This window comes from Lithobates pipiens, unplaced genomic scaffold (assembly GCF_037356315.1).
Source record: "Lithobates pipiens isolate NorthernLeopardFrog02 unplaced genomic scaffold, aLitPip1_a1.2 Scaffold_3, whole genome shotgun sequence".
NCBI classification, from domain to species: domain Eukaryota; kingdom Metazoa; phylum Chordata; class Amphibia; order Anura; family Ranidae; genus Lithobates; species Lithobates pipiens.
This window is the reverse complement of record NW_027507790.1, coordinates 237,450,935-237,470,618: the sequence shown is the minus strand read 5'-3', so window position 1 is coordinate 237,470,618 and position 19,684 is coordinate 237,450,935. Positions and strand designations below refer to the sequence as shown.

General features: G+C 44.7%; 1 protein-coding gene across 1 annotated transcript in view; it reads left to right on the top strand.

Annotated features, from left to right (window-relative positions):
• The window catches only part of LOC143941032 (O-acyltransferase like protein-like), a 121,530-nt gene that overhangs the window by 45,404 nt on the left and 56,442 nt on the right, over positions 1-19,684 (top strand). Inside the window, exons 6-7 of the mRNA XM_077462914.1 lie at positions 11,555-11,725; positions 14,651-14,753. Coding sequence (XP_077319040.1) covers positions 11,555-11,725; positions 14,651-14,753 — 274 coding nt within the window. The remainder of the gene's footprint in view (positions 1-11,554; positions 11,726-14,650; positions 14,754-19,684) is intronic.

The window sequence follows — 19,684 nt, the reverse complement described above, 5'->3', positions numbered from 1 at the left end:
ACAGTGCCAAGTCCCTGTGTGAAGAGGAAGAGAGGGGAGAGAAGACAGCCATACATGCACAGTCCTGGATCTCTTTTCCCCTCCATTCCCTTTCACACAGAGAAGGGGGAAGGAGAGAATTTGTTTTTTACCCTAACATAGGGAATAGATTAAAGTAAAAAAAAAAAAAAAAATGTGGCTTTAGAACCAATTTCAAGGAAAGTGTATTGTATTTTCACCAGAATCAGTAATTACTATGAATTACCTAACAGTTATGTCTTTAAAATGGCTTTTGAGCTGTTTCATGTTTTTAGTGCCATATTTGAATTATTATATTTCATACAAATTTACAACTGCGCCATCTGTTGGCTTTAACTAGCATGTGCACATTAGGCAGTGTATGTGCAGTGAGGAAATCTAACCCCCCAAAATTCTGTATTTAGTTAGGGACTAAAGATGGAAATTAGATAGTTAAACATTAACAATCTCTTTCATTGTTTCCAGTAAATGTTTCCCAATTTACAAAAGCAATTAAAAGCAAAAACACTTTAAAATGATTCTTATTATTTTTTTAAAGATTTACCATGCCTGAAATGTCATTCTAACCCCATGTGTGTTCTCATGGGTTCCTAAAACAGCTGCATATTTATCAGTGAAAGTTAATGAAAAAGCTTTGTATACAAAGTAATCTAATTATTTTTTTGTGGCCCTGGTGAAAAACAGAGAACAGAGTTTAATGTGACACATTTTAGAACAGCCTCCAGGTAAGGAACACAATTCACCCAGGAAATAACCCGCCAAAGAGTAAGATAAATTAGTCAATAATCAGAAGATCTGTAAAGAGCCTTCGGAAATCAAATAGATCATTTGTAATAGAATAAATAGATGTGAAATTACTTGTTTATTGAGCAAGTAATGGGCCAGAGGTCATAATTTAAAGGAATCTATGCCCGACTCATCTGGGTATTAACAAGGGGACAAAGGCCATGAAATGAGCAATTCAATACATTAATTAAACTTAATTAAATAGAACTGTGACCAAGCTATGTACATTAACCTGTTTACATATTCCTAACAAGAAGTAAATAAACTGTAAATAAACCCTCACTAACCTCTGTAGCTGCAGGCACTCAACAATTCATTCTCAAAATACAGTGCAAGAAGTGAAGCCATTTGAATAGACTATTTATTTCAACATTCTTACCATAAGATTATATGTGTGCATTTAAAATGGTTGTAAACCTCTAAAACGAAAATGAACAAAGCATATCCTTCTGTAGTGTATTTTTTCCTGAATCCAAAGCACTTAGTCTGATTTATGGCTGCACTCTCATTCCTCTGCTATCTACATGAGCCACTTCTGACAATTTATACAGACACTAAGGAATCCTGGGGGCATCCCCCTCAGCCCACAGCTGATGATTGACTGCCTCAGCTATGTGTGGTTCCCTATGAGACTAAGTAGGAGGAGTGTGCCTTTTCCTTTCACTCAGGTGTCAGATTACACTCAGCAAACTGCTTTATACTGTGCAGTGTGTGACATCAGATCCTCCCCATCTGCCTTCTGAAACTCAGAATTGTTCTGTCAATTCTGGACTTTGAACCTTGTTATCTGTAAAGGTTTGGAATAACGTTAATGCATTTTATGCTTGTTACCTAACCTATAAAATAGGATTTTTATATACAGCTTACCTGTAAAATCCTTTTCTTGAGAGTACATCACGGGACACAGGAGCTTCATTACATAGTGGGTTATATAGGCACCTCTGGTGATTGGACACTGGTTGACCCAATTAAAGAGAATTCCTCCCCTATATAACCCCTCCCATCAGGGAGGCACCTCAGTTTTGTAGCAAAGCAATAAGAAACCACGTAAAACCCAAGAGGGGCGGGAGCCCTGTGTCCCGTGATGTACTCTCAAGAAAAGGATTTTACAGGTAAGCTGTATATAAAAATCCTATTTTCTTGATCATACATCACGGGACACAGGAGCTTCATTACATAGTGGGATGTCCCATAGCAATGCTCAGGTTGAGGGGAGGGAGACACAGATCATGAATCTAGACCGCCAGGGACCTGAGGACCTAAACTGCAGCCTGCAGTACACTGCGCCCAAAGGCGATATCCTCCTGCCCTCTGACATCCACCTGATAGAATCTGGTGAATGTGTGGACTGATGACCAAGTCGCAGCCTTACAGATCTGAGCCAGGGAGGCCTGGTGATGCACTGCCCAAGAAGCACTTACAGCCCTAGTAGAGTGCGCTCTCACCTGAAAAGGAGGAATCTTCCCCTTTAAGTCATAGGCCTGAGAAATAACCTGTCTGATCCACCTCGAAAGAGTGGACTTTGACGCTGCCTGACCCCTTTTAGGGCCTTCTGGCAGAATAAATAAACAGTCAGTCTTTCTTATCTGAGCAGTTGCCTGAAGATAAAGACCGATTGCTCTAACCACATCTAAAGTGTGTAAGGATTCTTCCTCTGTGGACTGAGGGTTTGGAAAAAAGGATGGTAGGATTACATCCTGATTCAGGTGAAAACCTGAAACTACCTTAGGTAGAAAGGACCTGTTGGGACGCATGACCACTCGGTCCTTATGGATAATTAAATAGGGCTCTTTACAGGAAAGAGCTGCCAATTCTGATACCCTTCTAGCCGTGGATATGGCTACTAGGAACACCAGCTTCTTTGTCAGGAGAGTTAAAGAAGCCAGATGCAGAGGTTCAAATGGTTGGGCTTCTAAGGCCGAGAGAACCAAATTCAGATCCCAAGGGCATACCGGAGGTTTGACTGGCGGTCTCATCCGCATAGCCCCCTGGATAAAAGCCCGTACTAGGGAATGTGATGCAAGCGATCTTTGAAAAAAGACCGATAGGGCCGAAATCTGCACCTTGATGGTGCTTATGGCCAAATTCATTTCAAGGCCTGATTGGAGAAAGGCCAAGATTCTGCTAATGACATACCTTCTAGGATGCCATCTCCTGGGTTCACACCAGGAAACATATGCCCTCCAGATCTTGTAATAGATACGCCTGGAGGCCGGTTTTCTGGCATTGACCAGAGTGGAGAGGACTGGCCCCGAAAGACCACGGCCTCTCAAAATGTGGGTCTCAGCAGCCAGACCGTCAAATTCAGACTGCGTAAAGCAGGGTGGTAAATTGGACCCTGTGAGAGCAGATCTGGCCGGAGAGGGAGGGTCCATGACCTGCCCACTGCCAACTTCATGATTTCTGCGAACCATGGTCGCCTGGGCCAAGCCGAGGCCACTAGAAGGACCGGCTTCGTCTCCCTCTTGACCCTTCCCAAGAACCTCGATAACAGCGGGTTCGGGGGGAAGGCATAGATCAGATTGTACTGATCCCAGGGAACTGTCAGAGCATCTGACCCCTGAGCAAGTGCATCTCTTGTCCTTGACACAAAGTTGTCCAGTTTCCTGTTGAATCAGGACGCAAACAAATCCACGTCTGGAGTGCCCCACTTGTGACATATGTCTTGAAACACATCGGGGTGCAGAGCCCATTCTCCTGGGCACAACTGCTGGCGGCTGAGATAATCTGCCTGCCAATTCTCCACTCCTGGAATGAAGACTGCAGAGAGGCACGGAACATGCTCTTCTGCCCAGACAAGTATGCGATTCACCTCCTTTTGGGCCACCAGACTTCTGGTACCGCCCTGGGGATTGATGTAAGCCACTGCGGTGGCATTGTCGGACTGAATCCGAACTGGGAAACCTCGCAGTCTGTGAGACCACTCTCTGAGTGCCATGTAAATTGCCCGAATCTCCAAGACATTTATGGGCAGCAGACTTTCGGTCGCAGACCATTTTCCCTGCGAGCATGTTTCCTGCAACACGGCTCCCCAACCTGTCAGGCTGGCATCCGTGGTGACAATCTTCCATGAGAGGGGAAGAAAGGTTTTGCCTTTCAGCAAATTTTTGGTCTGTAACCACCAGACAAGACTTTTGCGTGCCCGAGGGGATAAACGCATAGGAAGATCCAGGGATTGGGGCTTCCTGTTCCAAATCGCAAGGATGCATCTTTGCAGGGGCCTTGAGTGGAACTGGGCAAATGGAACGGCCTCGAAAGAGGCGACCATCTTTCCCAACAGTCTCATGTACAACCGAATGGAGGAGAATCTTCTGCCCAGAATCAGGCGCACTAGATCTCCAATGGCCAAGGCCTTTGGCTTTGGAAGGAACACCCTGCCCTGAGCGGTGTCAATAATCAGACCCAGGTAATCCAACCTGGTGGTCGGTTGTAAAGACGACTTTTCTAGGTTTATAATCCAACCTAGGCGGCCCAGATGTTCTAGTGTTTTGGTGACGCTGCGACTTAGGCATGTTGCAGTTCTCTCTACGAGAAGCAAGTCGTCTAGGTAAGCCATGACGGCTATGCCCTGAACTCTTAAGATTGCTAAGAGAGGGTCTAGAATCTTCGTGAAGACTCGAGGGGCCGTGGCTAGGCCGAACGGCAGGGCCACAAATTGGAAATGGCGCTGCTCTACCGCGAACCTCAGAAACTTCTGGTGTGCGGGAAATATTGGCACATGGAGATATGCGTCTTTGATATCTATTGATGCCATGAATTCTCCTCCTTGCAGGGAGGAGACCACAGTGCGTATTGACTGCATCCGGAAGGTCTGGATGTGTAGAAACCGGTTTAAGTCTCTCAGATCCAAGATAGGTCTGACACTTCCGTTTGGTTTTGGAACGGTGAAGAGATTCGAATAGAAACCTGAACCCTGATCTTTCGGGCTCACCTCTACTATCACACCTTGGGATAGTAATTGATCTAAGGCCAGAAATAGCGGTTTCTGCTTTATCGGATCCCTGGGGATCCTTGACCTTAGAAAACGGGAAGGTGGAATCTCCTGAAACTCTAGCCTGTAGCCCAGAGATACTGAAGAGATCACCCATTTGTCCTGAATCTCTACCCGCCAGGCGCCTGCAAACTGCAGGAGCCTTCCCCCCACTCGGCCGAGCGGGGGCGCCCCTTCACAAGGATGTCTTGGAGGTCTGCTTGGCAGGCTTCCGCCCCCAAGTCTTTTTCTGTCCCTGGGCTCGGCCCTGAGGCTTTGCAGCCGAGGAGGGCTGAGAAGGCCGTCGCCACTGTTTAGAGCTCGACGCTTCGGGAGAGAGAGTACGCCTGAATGAAGGACGTTTACTCTTCTTGACAGGAAGGAGTGTAGATTTACCTCCCGAAATATTTTGGACGAATTTATCTAATTCCTCTCCAAACAACCGTTCCCCTTTAAACGGGAACCCAGTCAAATGCTTTTTGCATGACATTTCAGCAGCCCAATTTTTTAGCCATAGAGCCCTACGCATGTGTACCAACATGAGGGACAAACGTGATGCTTGTTGGACAGAATCCAAAATCGCATCAATTATGAAACATAAGATGTGAGGCATCTCTGCATATTTCTCTACTTCCTCATTAGGAAGGAGTTCAAACATCTGTTTAACCTGTTCCTTAAGGAACTGACACAACCCCACGGCTGCGACTGTAGGTTGCACCACAGCGCCGGCCATGGAAAAGGAGGCTTTTAACAAGGTTTCCAGCCTTTTGTCAGCTGGGTCCTTAAATACCTGCGCATTATCCAAAGGACAAGTTAGGTTTTTATTCACACAAGAGATAGCCGCATCCACAGATGGGGCCCCCCATTTCTTGGTGAAGCTTTCCTCCACGGGATAATACATAGAAAACCTCTTGGGAGGAGTAAACAGTTTATCGGGATGTCCCCAGTCCTTATACATCAAGTCAGCCATTAAAGGATGAATTGGGAAGGAACAAGCAGTCTGTGGAGCTTTCCTGACTCCCAGGGAAGAGACAGAGGATGTAGCGACTTCAGCAGCTGGCATTCTGAACGTGGTACGCACCAATTCAGTGTAATACTGCACCTGCTTTCTGAGTGCCTGGGAGGAGGGGACTGACTCCTCATCCTCTGACTGATCCGACTGCTCATGATCCCTTTCCAAAGATAGGGATCTCTCCTCATTTTCAGAGCAGCTGTCTGAGAGAGGGATTTCAGCAGAGGGAGGGGATCTACCCCTTTTCTTGCTATCTTTTAGGGAAGCAGAAATAAAATTCATTATCCTCCCTTCAAAACTCTCCAATGAAGCCCTAAGGGAGTCCTCAGTGACATAGACCGGGGCTGCGACATTAGGAGAGGCTGCAAAGCCTGAAAGGGGCACTGACTCGTCTTGAGATGCAGGCTCCACTCTTGCAGAGGGGGATGGTAATCTGCATGCACCTTTAGAACCCCTGGACCCAGGCGGTGACCTGCCAGTGCTTTTGTTACCTGCCCCTGAAACCCTCTTACGAGGAGACATAGTACTGAGCTACAAAGCAGAGTTACTAGTGTAAAATGCAATCACTTTGTTGTGCTTAAAGTCTCACAATAAATCAATATAAGCTTAACTGCACAATATGATGCCGAGTAGGTGTCTTAAGGTTCGCCTGGATCCAATCCCACGGATGCTTACAGCCCACAGCTCCTGTGTCTCACCTTACAGTCCCCTGATGCTCTGGGCTTTTAAAAACGGCCGTTTTGGCGCCTGCATTGCAGTCTGGAGCACTTGATTGTGCACAGCTGGCAACCACACCCCCCCCCTTTCCCTATTAGGCCGGGAGCGCGCCCGGCGCGCGTGCACGCGCCCGCGCGCGTGCACGAGGACCGCGGGATCCGGGGGGGGGAAGGGGAACCCAAAAGGAGTGACCTGGGACCCCCCGATCTGCGTGGGACCCCTTTTTTACTTATATTGTGGCAGGGACTGCAAGGAAACGTGAATAGCTGGGAGAACCAGGCATTTCACTGAGCGTGTTTGTTTGAAAGGCATGTAAGTATGCATCAGGCTTGCTCTTACTCCCTCAAGTGGTGGAAACCAGGTAAGACATACAACTACTCAAAATGAAGAAATCCATTCATATATTAAATATATAGGATGACTTCCCATACCTGTTCCCCGCCGCAGGAATTGCTGATTTCAGACCAATTCCAGCCTTCACCCATCACGGCGGGTATTGTTAGCCAACCTTCAGGCGTATCTGGGAATCGTACGAAAAGATTCTCCTACCTGGGCCTTGTAAAAAACTCTGCCAGAAACTTACGGGCGCCCTGAGTAAACAGTACCCCAAGTCTGGTTGTCCCAGAGTCCAGTCTTCCAATGGAGAGGACTTACAGGCAAAACCTCGTGTCTTCGGCAGACGAGGCCCGGGTACCATACCATCTTGGGAGTCAATTATCGGCCCGAGGTATGGATCCGGTTTGTTGTAGCCCTTCGGCCCTCGCCGGGACCCGCATAGAGCTAAGTTTTACGTGACCATCGACCAGACACTGGCGAAAAAACTGAGGTGCCTCCCTGATGGGAGGGGTTATATAGGGGAGGAATTCTCTTTAATTGGGTCAACCAGTGTCCAATCACCAGAGGTGCCTATATAACCCACTATGTAATGAAGCTCCTGTGTCCCGTGATGTATGATCAAGAAAAGCATATCTTCTGTAGACATCCAAAATCCCAGAGACTGCTGCTAAGTGCCGCTGACTTAAATGTGATGTAAGCAGCTACATAAAATTTTATGTAAGGAGGTGAGAGCATTGTTTGCCCCCCCCCCCCACACACACCAAAAAAATATATATATACCAACAGGGGCCACTGGTAGAGGGCTATGAAGTGCAGGAAGGGAGGGAGCTGTACTAGAGACTCCACACTTCCTGGAAAAGTCTAATTTTCTTCTACAGTTCAAAGGCTCATATGTAAGAGAATAAAAAAAAACATGGCAAGGAAAGAAGATTGTTGCAAGCAAGCATTTAAGATATTTGATTGTTTTTTATTTTAACTACATGTTTTTAAGTTGGTGTTAGAGTCTCAGAAAATTTTATTTCTCCTCTCTTTTTGTGCATTTTCTAAAAAGCTGTCAGGCTCACTGCTGAGAGGGGGAGCTGAGAAAGTAAAAACTAAAACTGGGAAGTTCTAGCTTGAGAAGAGCTAATTCTGACAGCATGTTACAATGGCTGCAGCTAAAAGGTCATTGAATACTTGTCTGAAAGTTTTCTGTTCAGAATATATTAATTTCTAGATGTCCATAGCCTGGCCACAGTTTTTTTTGGCATACTGCAATGATATAAAGTGGTATAGAAAAGAATCCCCCCCCCCCCCTTTAAAATAATCACATTGTGTTGCTTTACAGCCTGAAATGAAGACAGGCAGTTTTTGTTTTATCCAGCTGTATTTGCTGTATTGTGCAACTTGGACTTCATGTACACTGCTACTGGTAACCAAACGTTTAGGAGCATTTGGGCGTTTTTTTCAACTGCACCTGAACTCTGCTCTATGTTATCTTATCAGTACAAGTACACAGGGTTGTTTATAATAATTTCTAAGCAATTGAGTTTAGAGGCTTTTTTTGGAACGCAAAAAAAATGGGTTCAGAAGCTGAGTTTAGAGGCATTTCAAGCGCCAAACGCTTCTAAATGCGGCTCAACGCTGTAACTCGCATTTTGCCACGTTTCGTTTACAGCCGTTTTTAATAAAAAAAAAAAAAAGTAATTATTTATTTTAAATGCTTATAAAACGCAAACGCGACAAAATGTTGCTAAACGTGGCATGTGAACACGGCAAAACAGACGTTTTAAACATGGGTTACCAACCTATCTGTCAAGCTAAATCGTTCAGGAGAAGTTGTAAAAACGTCCCGTGTACATGAAGCCTTACCGTATAACATCCAAGTTAAAGATATCCCTATAGGATTTGGAGCCTGAGGACACACATGGATTTATAGCTGCCATAGGGAACCCCGACTGGGCTCCCCGAAGGGGGGCTTGGTCCGACAGCGTAACGGCTACATCTTAGCAGTCTTTTCCCAACTGAGCTCCTGGGGCGCTAAGTGAATCTCCTTTATGTGGTATGATCTGCAGAGGGACGGTAATCTACTGAACAAGAGCAGGAAAACCCGACCAATAGCATTAACCCTGCTTCTTAGCCCTTGTACACGCGGTCGGAGATTCCGACAGAATGTGTTCTATGGGAGCGTTTTGTCGGATAATCCGACTGTGTGTGGTCTCCACCGGACTGTTTCCGTCGGACTATCCGATGGACCAAGTTTTCCAACTTGTCCATAAAATTTTCCGACAAAATGCTCCGATCGGACATACTCCGATCATGTGTAGCCTACGCCGATGGACAAAGTGCCACGCATGCTCAGATCAAATTCCGAGACCAAAGCTATTGGCTACTAGCCTGAACGTAGTCCCGTCGTAACGAAATAACGTCATCACGTTATGTACAATCGGATTTTCCAACAACTTTGTCCGACCGTGTGTATGCAACAGTTTCGGACAAAATCCGTCGGACAAAATCCATGGGTTTGATTGTCAGAATGTCCGACCGTGTGTACAAGGGCTTAGATGTACCATCCTAGAAGGTCAACCAAGGAAAATGTTGTAGAAAGATACATTGTAACATTTAGGGCCGGTTCACACTGCGAGCCGCGGCGAGGCGTCTCCGACTTCCTCGCCGCGACTTGCAGGGGGGGTCAGCGGCGACTTGCAGAGGACTTCTGCATAGAAGTCAATGCAAGTCGCCCCCGAAGTCGCCCCGAAGTAGTACAGGAACCTTTTTTCTGAGTCGGAGCGACTCGAGTCGCTCCTCTCAGAACGGTTCCATTGTACTCAATGGGGACGACTTGCGGGAGCGAGGCGAGGCGAGCCGTGTCGCCTCGCCTCGCGCCGCAGTGTGAACCGGCCCTTAGTCTGTACACATGATCACATTTGACCTGGATAACCCAAGAGCGTAAACACAGCAAAATAAAAACTTTTAACCCTTTGGAAGCACCTGCTTGCAAGATAAAACTCAGAAAGAGAGCTGCGTCCTTACTTGGCTTGCCAGAACTGACATGCTCATTTACTGCACTTACATTCTCCTATGCTACAGAACGTGAAGGCCTTAGGCCGCGTACACACGCGCGGACTGTTCGCCCAACTTTGTCCGCTGAACAGTGTTTGGGCGGACAGTCCGCTCGTGTGTGGGCTTTCAGCGGACAGTTTCAGCGGACAGTTGGACGGACAAGGTTTTTCGGAAATTCCGTAAAACTGTCCGCTGAAACCTTGTTTCAGCGAACAGTCCGCTCGTGTGTAGGCTTGTTCGTCAAACAAAGTTGCGCGCATGCTCAGAAAGGATTTTCACGCCGAAAGCTATAATGCAGTGTATAGGACGTCGTATTTTTCATCCCGTCGTACGTGCCGTTCACGTCATCGCGCACGGTTTCAGCAAACTGTTCGTCCGTCGTGTGTGGCCATGTCCGTCCATGCTAAGTTTGAGCGGACTGTTTGCCGAAACTGTTGGACGGACAAAGTTGGGCGAACAGTCCGCGCGTGTGTACGCGGCCTTAGTCTCGTGTTATTTTCTTCTTACAGGATTACAGGATGGGGTTATTGGCCTGGGTCATGGTCATAGCTGGGAACCCTTCAGACATGGATGACCCTTCTGATAGCTATAATACCACTGGTATAGCTCTCTGGAACACTTGATCATAAAAGTCCCTCTACAACAGAAGTCTCCAAACTGCGGCTGGGGGCCGGATGTGGACCTTTGCCTGGCTTGTACCCTTTTCCTTCCATTGACGCAAGACACTATTTCTTCCACTGACAACAACGGGGCACTAATTGCTTCTACTAACACTTTGGTGCACTATTTCTCCCATTGACACCAACAATGGGGCACTATTTCTCCCACCAATGATGAGGCACCATTTCGCCCACTGACACCAATGATGAGGCACTATTTCTCCCACTGACACCAATGATGAGGCACTATTTCTCCCACTGACACCAATGATGAGGCACTATTTCTCCCACTTACACCAGCGATAGGGCACCATTCCTCCCCCTAAATTCCAAAGATGCGCTGTTTAATCCCACTGACGCTAGGATAATTTTTTACTCCCAGTGGCCGCAGTCCTGCCCCCGTAAAGTCTGAAGGACCATAAACTGGCCCTTTGTTTAGAAAGTTTGGAGACCCTTGCTCTACAACATGGGTGCTCAACCTGAGGCCCGCCAGCTGTTTCAGAACTACAAGTCCCATGATGCATTGCAAGGCTGACAGTTACCAGTGTGACCCCCCAAAGGCGGAGACATGAGATGGAACTTGTAGTTCCATAACTGCTGGAGGGTCACACGTTGAGCACCCATGCTCTACAACATCAAAGTAGGGGGACCTTCGAAAGGACACAGTACAGGCATTATAACATTTTCCACCACTTTTCTCTGCAGGAAAGAGAACTATTCTAAGATTATTGATGTTTGAAAACCTCCGTGCTTATTAATTATAATGCTTTTCAAAACATACAATTTCTCCTTATAAAATGTAGCTAACCTAGTCTTCACCACTTCACCATCACAAGAAGTGCTTGGTTTTATCAGGTTATGTATTGTCACTGCAGGACTCTTATAGCTTAAAAAAAAATATCTGCTGACTTTGCTAAAATACATTAATATTCCCGGCCAAGCCAAAACTTGAAGATATATTGTTCGATGCATCCAGCTCCTGCACATCATTTAAGAAGAATTTGTTGTATTTAGCTTGTTTAGGTCATGTTCTGAAGAGTTTTTCATTACAAGAAAATATCCAGGCTGTGATGACAGTCAACACCCCAACTCAAGAATATCCAACCCTCAACGGGATCCGAGTCCTCAGCTTGTTGTGGATCATTTCTGGGCACACCAGTCAGTTGGCCAGTGTCTTTAATATTGGTATGTATACTATTAGATCTATTATTCATTTATTACATAGTTACCTAGTAGGTGAGGTCGAAAAAAGACACAAGTCACAATTTATAAAGGGCTAACAGAGTGCATAGACCCACATCATTGCCCTGGATGGGTGCACTGATACCCCTTTTAGCCTGTGCAGCTAAAAGGGGTATCAGTTGGGAGGTAGTAAACATTCAGCTCATCTGCAGGGTTTTATCGCCCCCAGCCACTAGTGTAAATAAGCCCTTAGGCCTGGCTCACATTACTGCGGGTGGGGTTCCAGCACCTGCAACCACCCACAGTCAAAACGCGCTGCTGTTTAAAAGCGCACGGGGCTGCCATTCATTCTTCACAATCCCAAACCGCACAGGCACCATGCGATTTCCCAGCTGCTGCATTTCCAAAATGCTCATTCTTTTTGTTTTCACCTCATCTATATACACTCAAGACCTTGCGATATCTCTACATCAGCCATTCATAACCAGGGTTCCTCCAAAGGCTGCTAGGGGTTACTCGAGCTGTGGTTGATTGACTTTAGATTTGTTGGTCCTGGAACCAACACCACTTGGCAAAGCCAGCAGTGCCAGTTATCTGTCTGTAAGGGTGGTATTCTGACCACCTCTGTAATGGTTGCATTTTTCCTGCTGACCACCAATGTAAGGGGGGTTTATGTCATTAACCCCCCCCAATGAATAGGTTTTAGCAGGGATTCCCTGAGATCTAATAAATATGTTAGGGATTATATTAGGGTAAAAATGCTGAGAAGGACATCTCTATGTTTTGGAAATTACCAGCCCACAGTTTCTACTAGATGCATACTAGAGCTTAAAGAGTAACTCCACTGTTGTTTAGAAGAAAAATTCCCCTCTGGGTGATCTATGTACATTACAACGATTTTTTCAAACTTTGTTGCAGATTCCTACGTTTTTGTTTTTCTGAAGAAATCCCAGTGTGTTTGTCTGTGTCCATGCGGAAAGTGAATCTAAAGGGAGTGGTTTCATAATTATCAATCAGCTGCTGCACTTGCAGGGATCTAATGAGGAAAATAGCAGGGTCTGCATCCCTTTAGAAGCAATTTCCTATTGGGAGTATCTCAGCAAAAATGAAATTTTGCTGAAATCTGACTTGTAATTTAGTGCAGACTTCTGGGAAAATCGGTGAGCCAATCACACAAGCAGGAAATTATGTTTCTGGGGGGTGTGCTGTATACATTCTGTGTACATAACACCTCCAGGTAGCCATATTGCATTTTACAGAAAATTACAGTGGCTGCAGATTGAAAAGGAAAATGTATTTTTTTTAATAACATTTAATTGCAATATTACTGTTATTATTATTATTTTTTGCTTGCATTTTTTTCCCCACAAAAGTGGAATTACACTTTAAGTGCCTAGGAAAGTAATTGAGTTTAAATCTTCTTAATGGAGTTGTTTTAACCTCATCTTTTCTAACCAAAGCAAAAAAACAATGCGTTGGGTGAACATATATTTTTAATCACTTCAGCCCCGGAAGATTTTACCCCCTTATGACCAGAGCACATTTACAATTTGGCACTGCGTTGTTTTAACTGGTAATTGCACGATCATACAATGCTGTACCCAAACAAAATGTGCGTCCTTTTTTCCCCACAAATAGAGCTTTCTTTTGGTGCTATTTGATCACCTCTGCTGTTTTTTTTCGCGCTATACAGAAAAAAAGAGAGACAATTTTGAAAATGATATTTTTTACTTTTTGCTATAATAAATATCCCCAAAAATGTTTTTAAAAAACAAGTTTCTTCATCAGTTCTTCTACATATTTTTGGTAAAAAAAATCACAATAAGCGTATATTGATTGGTTTGCTCAATAGTTATAGTGTCTACAAACTATGGGAAAGATTTATGGCATTTTTATTATTATTTTTTTTTACTAGTAATGGCGGTGATCTGCGATTTTTAGCAGTATTGCGACATTGCGGCGGTCAGATTGGAGATTTATACAGCGATCAGTGCCAAAAATGCTCTGATTACTGTGTAAATGACACTGGTAGGGAAGGGGCTAACTCTAGGGGGCGATCAAGGGGTTAAATGTGTGTTCCTTCAGTGTGTTCTAACTGTATAGGGATAGGACTGAATGGCAGAGGAGACATTTTGCTGTTCCTACATAGTAGGAACAAACGACATGGCTCCTCTCCTCTGACAGCAAACGGATTTGTGTGTACTGTTCACACACACAAATCCCCATGCTGGTACTCATGCACGCAATCGCGCGTGGCCAACGGCGATCGCGACCGAGCACAGCGGGTCCCCCCGTCGTGCAGTGTGCGCATGCGCACCCCTACGGCGGCTCTTAAAGGAACCCCGTATATATATATATATATATGGGGTTTCGCCCAGCGGTGCCATTGTGCCGCAGTATATGTATGCGAGCCAGTCAAGAACCGATTAAATTGTCCTTAAGGAAAATCCAATGTAATTTAAATAAATATTTTTTCTTTATTTGGCTGATCAGATCTATGTTTTCTTTTTATGCCTACAGGTATGGCCAGCAGAGGTCTCCAAACTGTGGCCTGGGGGCCAGATGTGGCCCTTTGCTTGCTTTTATCCCGCCTTTGGGGCAGTATTCCTCCCACTGATACAAGACACTATTCTACCAACTGACACCAACAATGGGGCACTATTTATCCCTATGATACCAACAATGGAGCATTATTCCTTCCCCTGATACTAAATGTGACAATATTTACTCCCAATGATGACAGGAATATTTCCACTCCCTCTGGTCAAAATCTTGTCCCCCTAAGGTCCGAAGGACAGTAAACTGGCCCTTTGCTTAGAAATTTTGGAGACCCCTTGACTACAGAGTCCTTCTGTATTAAAAAGTCTGACAACAGCTAAGTCGAAATAATGCCTCTATGTATTACATTACTTTGTTTTTCCATTGCAGATAATTCCTTTGAATGGAAGTCAAGAGTGTTAGAAAAGCCAATATATTTCTACACACTGAGCGGTCCGGTGTACCTGGGTGTCGATTCCTTCTTCTTCCTAAGGTAAACACAATTAATCCAGCTCCAAATCTGTCTAAAGTTTACAGATGATAGAACCAGTATTGGCTTGGTTCATAATAACCGAATAATGAATCGGCCTACAGGGAGCAGGTGAAGTGCCTGGTAGAAAGGTACAAAACAAATAGCCTCACTCTCAATATCAGTAAGACCAAAGAGCTTATTATTTATTTCCATAATAGGTGGCTGTGTACAGTCCTTTTTATACTGGAGAGCAGGTTGTGGAAAGGGTTAACAGTTTTAGGTTTCTGGGGGTTAACTGATAACTTTTAAGACACCCTGTCATTTCAGTGAAGATCTTACTGCAAGATTATATAGTATGTGCATTTTAAGACAAAGTGAAGCCAAAATAAAAAAAAACACTATAGAAAACGATAGCGTGTCACTTGGGTGACCGCCTCAAGTCTTCTGGGACTGCTGACACCATGTCCGAGATGGCGACACCCAGGAGGAATCTCAGGTCCTTTGGATGTCTACAGAGTGTAAATCATGTTAAGGCAGGGCAGTGGCGTCGGCAGGGGGTGGCTTTTGGGGCTATAGCCCCGAATCTGGGGCCCATAGCCCCGAGTCTCTGCAGGGGTCCCCAAGGGGAGGGGAGGCTCTCTGGGGAGCCTAATGTAAGTGGGGGCTCTCTGGGGACCCTGATGCAGGGGGAAGGCTCTCTGTGGACCCTGACTTAAGGGGGAGGCTCTCTGTGGACCCTGATTTTAGGGGGAGGCTCTCTGAGGACCCTGATTTAAGGGGAGGCTCTCTGAGGACCCTAATTTAAGGGGAAGGCTCTCTGTAGACCCTAATGTAAGGGGGGCTCTCTGGGAACCCTGATGTATGTGGGGGGTCTCTGGGGACCCTGATGTAAGGGGGGGCTCTCTGGGGATATATACACACACACATTATATGCATGTGTATGCCTGCCCAAGTGTATGACTTTCTTTACTACGCTGCTATGTGCTCTAGCCAGATCTTTTGTAGACCTAGCAATGCCCCTGAGGCAGGGTATGCTTACCTGCTCTGTGTAAGCTACCAGCTCCCCCAACCCGACTCCCGCACAGGTTCTGATTGGCAGCATCAGGAGCCAAAATGGGACATTTTTTTACCTTAATGCAAGGAATACATTAAGATAAAAAATGTCAATCCTTTGGGACCGCTTTAAAGCCAAGTCAAGCCAAAAAATATATAAAACTCAACAATCAGAAAAAGGGACAGTCAGTAGGATGTGTTCCTACTGAAATGAATGGACTGCCTCCACGCAAAATGCAGGTCGCACAAGTGTGAACCTAGCCTAAGGTTCAAGTATACACATGTCTGTTGTATTTAGACAATATTTGTTTAGCCTAGAGTTTAGGTTTAGGATTTATTATGAAGTTTGTCCATTTATGTGTTGTGTACTTTTGAGTCAAACCATGGGAAGGCACACAAATAAGCATTTCTATTGCCCTGGAGGCATGTGTTCATATGATGAGAATAGTTTAAAGCTGTATTAAGGATATTGGGGGGCTGAGAGCAGCTTTTCTTGATCCCAGACAGTGACAATAGCTGCAAAGAGAAGCAATGCAATTCACATTTTTCACAGAGCTAAAATATCCTTCTTCTCAAAACCCAAGAGACGGGATACGATGAGTAGAAATCTCCCAAAAGGCAACACAGACAGCAATGAAAACGTAACTAATGTTTCTAATCCTACACACTACCCTAAAGTAAAAAAAAGTTTTAGCTGGAGTTGGGCTTTGGCAAACTTTCTTTGACAGTCATGGGCGTCCGCAGAAATTTTTTCAGGGGGGGCATCATTTTAAGGTCAACCATGCAATATAACAAGATGTACATTCTCTAGGCTATATTTATATGGGCATGATATGCCTGGCCTCAGTAATTTCCAATACAAAGTGACGCTGAATTATCTCTTGTATATCTTTCCACTGGAAAGATATATGTGTTATATAAGAGATAATTCAGCGTTTCTTTGTATTGGAAGTTACTCAGGACAGGGGCACCCCCAGTCCATGCCCATATATATATATATATATATATATATATATATATATATATATATATATATATATATATATATATATATATATCCTAGAGAATGTAAATCTTTTTATATTGCAATGTATTGCAATACATCTGTTGTGGCCATATTTTGATCTTGATGAAAGCAGCCTATACAAAGTGAAGAAGATGAATTATCTCTTAACATACACAAACACAGCTTACGAGTAATAACTGTCCAACTTTCCAGCAATATATAAATCAGAATGCTCTTCCTAACTGCTGTTACCTGTGGTTCTTCCTATGTTGCCTGCAACTGTATATGCCACTCGCTTCAGGTTAGGATTTCCTGTGATGTGATGATGAGTAGGCACTGGCAGCGTATTACTCAGCGGGTTGGCCACTGACTGCACTGAGTGGGTGTTGTCGGCTGGATCTACACAACACGTACACATGCAGGCAGCCAATCACTGAAGAGGAATAGCGGAATGGCCAAGCCATCTCATCCGATGATCGGACTGGGGGTGAGGGAGGGACATCAGATGTGTCAGCAGCCAGCTGACTCAGAAAAAGTTAGCGGCAGACACTGCAGCTGGCAACTGCAACACCTTCTTGACGATTCCAGGGGTGGGCAGTTGCCCCCCCCCCTGCCCCTACCTGCAGACGCCCATGTTGACAGTATAACCCAACAGGTTATCATTTAAGTGGACCAAATAGAACCAAGAAGCCCTTCACTGAACCACTGCAAAGTTTACATATTTCATCACTTATCCCAGACATTATAAAGTTTCTTAATAATTTTTAGGATAGTAAGCAGAGCCATGCAAGTCATTCATTTATATTCTTTGGCCAACTGTGTATCTAGAACTGGTAACGCAGCCATTCTCAGCCAAGGTTCTTGGAACATCAAGGTTCCACAAGAGGGTGCTATGGGTTCCTTGAGTTTTTGCTGACTATCCTCCCATATGATGGTCCCTGGATACAGCGGGGTTAATGCCACTGGGTAAAGTCATGACAGCAATGATCTTTTTAGCAGTCTGGCAGGATGGCCTTCTGACAATTACTATAAGGCAGTGGTATACTTTCATGACCACCAAGGTCAAGACAATTTTCCCACTGATCCCCCAGTGGCTTACTTTTAGCAGGGTTCCCTGAGACCGAAACATTTTTCAATAGTTCCTCAAGGGTAAACATGTTGAGAAAGGCTGTTCCAGAGTATAGCACCAATACAGCCAAATATCTTAGAGCCCTTTACTTTAGCCTTGTTGGCTATAATCAGCTAAAATGTATGCAATGCACAGAAAAAATTGGGTAATGTTTAGAGCCCATATTCAGTACAGTGCATAGAAACAATGGGGTATGGCTTGGGGACCATAATCATTACAGTGTATAGACATAATGGGGTATGGCTTGGGGACCCTAATCATTACAGTGCATAGAAATAATGGGGTATGGCTTGGGGATCATAATCATTACATTGCATATAAATAACGGGGTATGGCTCGGGGACCATAATCATTACCGTGCATAGAAATGACGGGGTATGGCTCGGGGACCATAATCATTACCGTGCATAGAAATGACGGGGTATGGCTCAGGGACCATAATCATTACCGTGCATAGAAATGACGGGGTATGGCTCAGGGACCATAATCATTACCGTGCATAGAAACAATGAGGTATGGCTTGGTGACCAACAAGAAAGTATAACTAGACAAGGCAAAAATCCCTTCACTGAACCACCACATAGAACAGTATAGTATATTTAATAATCTTGCTAAATAATAAAATCACTTTTTTTGTTTAGTCCTAATTTATTCAACGCACAGACTTATCTAAAGACATACATGCATGGCCAAGTGCCTTTTCCTTAATGACAAGTTCCCTTTAACATTTAATTTCTTCCTTGCAACATTTATTGGCTTCATAAATAGATTTTACTGGCCCTTTAATCTCTTGGCTGGCACGAGCTCTAACTGCCCTACTAGTACCTCAGTATCCGGTTTTAAAGTCTTTTCAATTACCGAGGTTAATTTGAGGCAATACATCATTTCTCCCTAGATAACAAGATGAAATAGGAGCAAAATGTGTCCTGCTGTTATGGGGGGGAAACGGTAATGTATAATATGATAATATCTAACCTGAAATGTCAACAAACTGTCAGTCTAATGGGGTCAAGGTGGCACCAAAAAATCACATACAAAATCCTGATTACTGTTAAGGGGAATGACTTAATTGCAGCCCTCTCCCAAGTGACAACACTTGCAGGGATCAAGATGGCATTTTGATAAATTTCCCTCAGCTGCTGGGAAAGTTAATGTGATTCTAGAGTACACTAATTAAAATCCCCATAAGGCAGTCTTGGAATGACATAAGTTAGGCATTACTACCACTGTCTTAGAGACGCAAGCATTAGGAATCATAATTATTCTTTTTAATAAAATGTACATGAATCTACAAAGGAATTTGCAAAGCAAATGAAGGTCTGTGCCGTATTGTGAGGCCACATTAAATGTCAGCCAGCTGTAGGCCTCATGGTCTGTATGGATGTGCTGCTGGAGTCTGTGATAAGTTTTTTCTTCCATCCTTATGTTCTTTTGTGAAGTTTGGGTTTTGGCATTCCAAAACAATGGTCTGAAGAGTACAAGTTCCCAAAGACATGAGATGTCATTTACTCAATACAACTACTTTTGGCCAGATTGGGCATTAGCAGTGGCGGCCGATGCTTGATATATTGGGGGGGGGGGGGGGGTGGCAAACTAACACCAACACCCTCCCCCACAGGAGATGGCCGGGAATGGGGTGAACATTAACCATGCCTGTAGCGCCGACCCCCACACTAACCCTTCCTGTAGCCCTTACCTCAACCCTAACACTAATCCCATAGAACCAAATCTTAACCCCCTCTGTATCCTTGACCCCAAATGTAA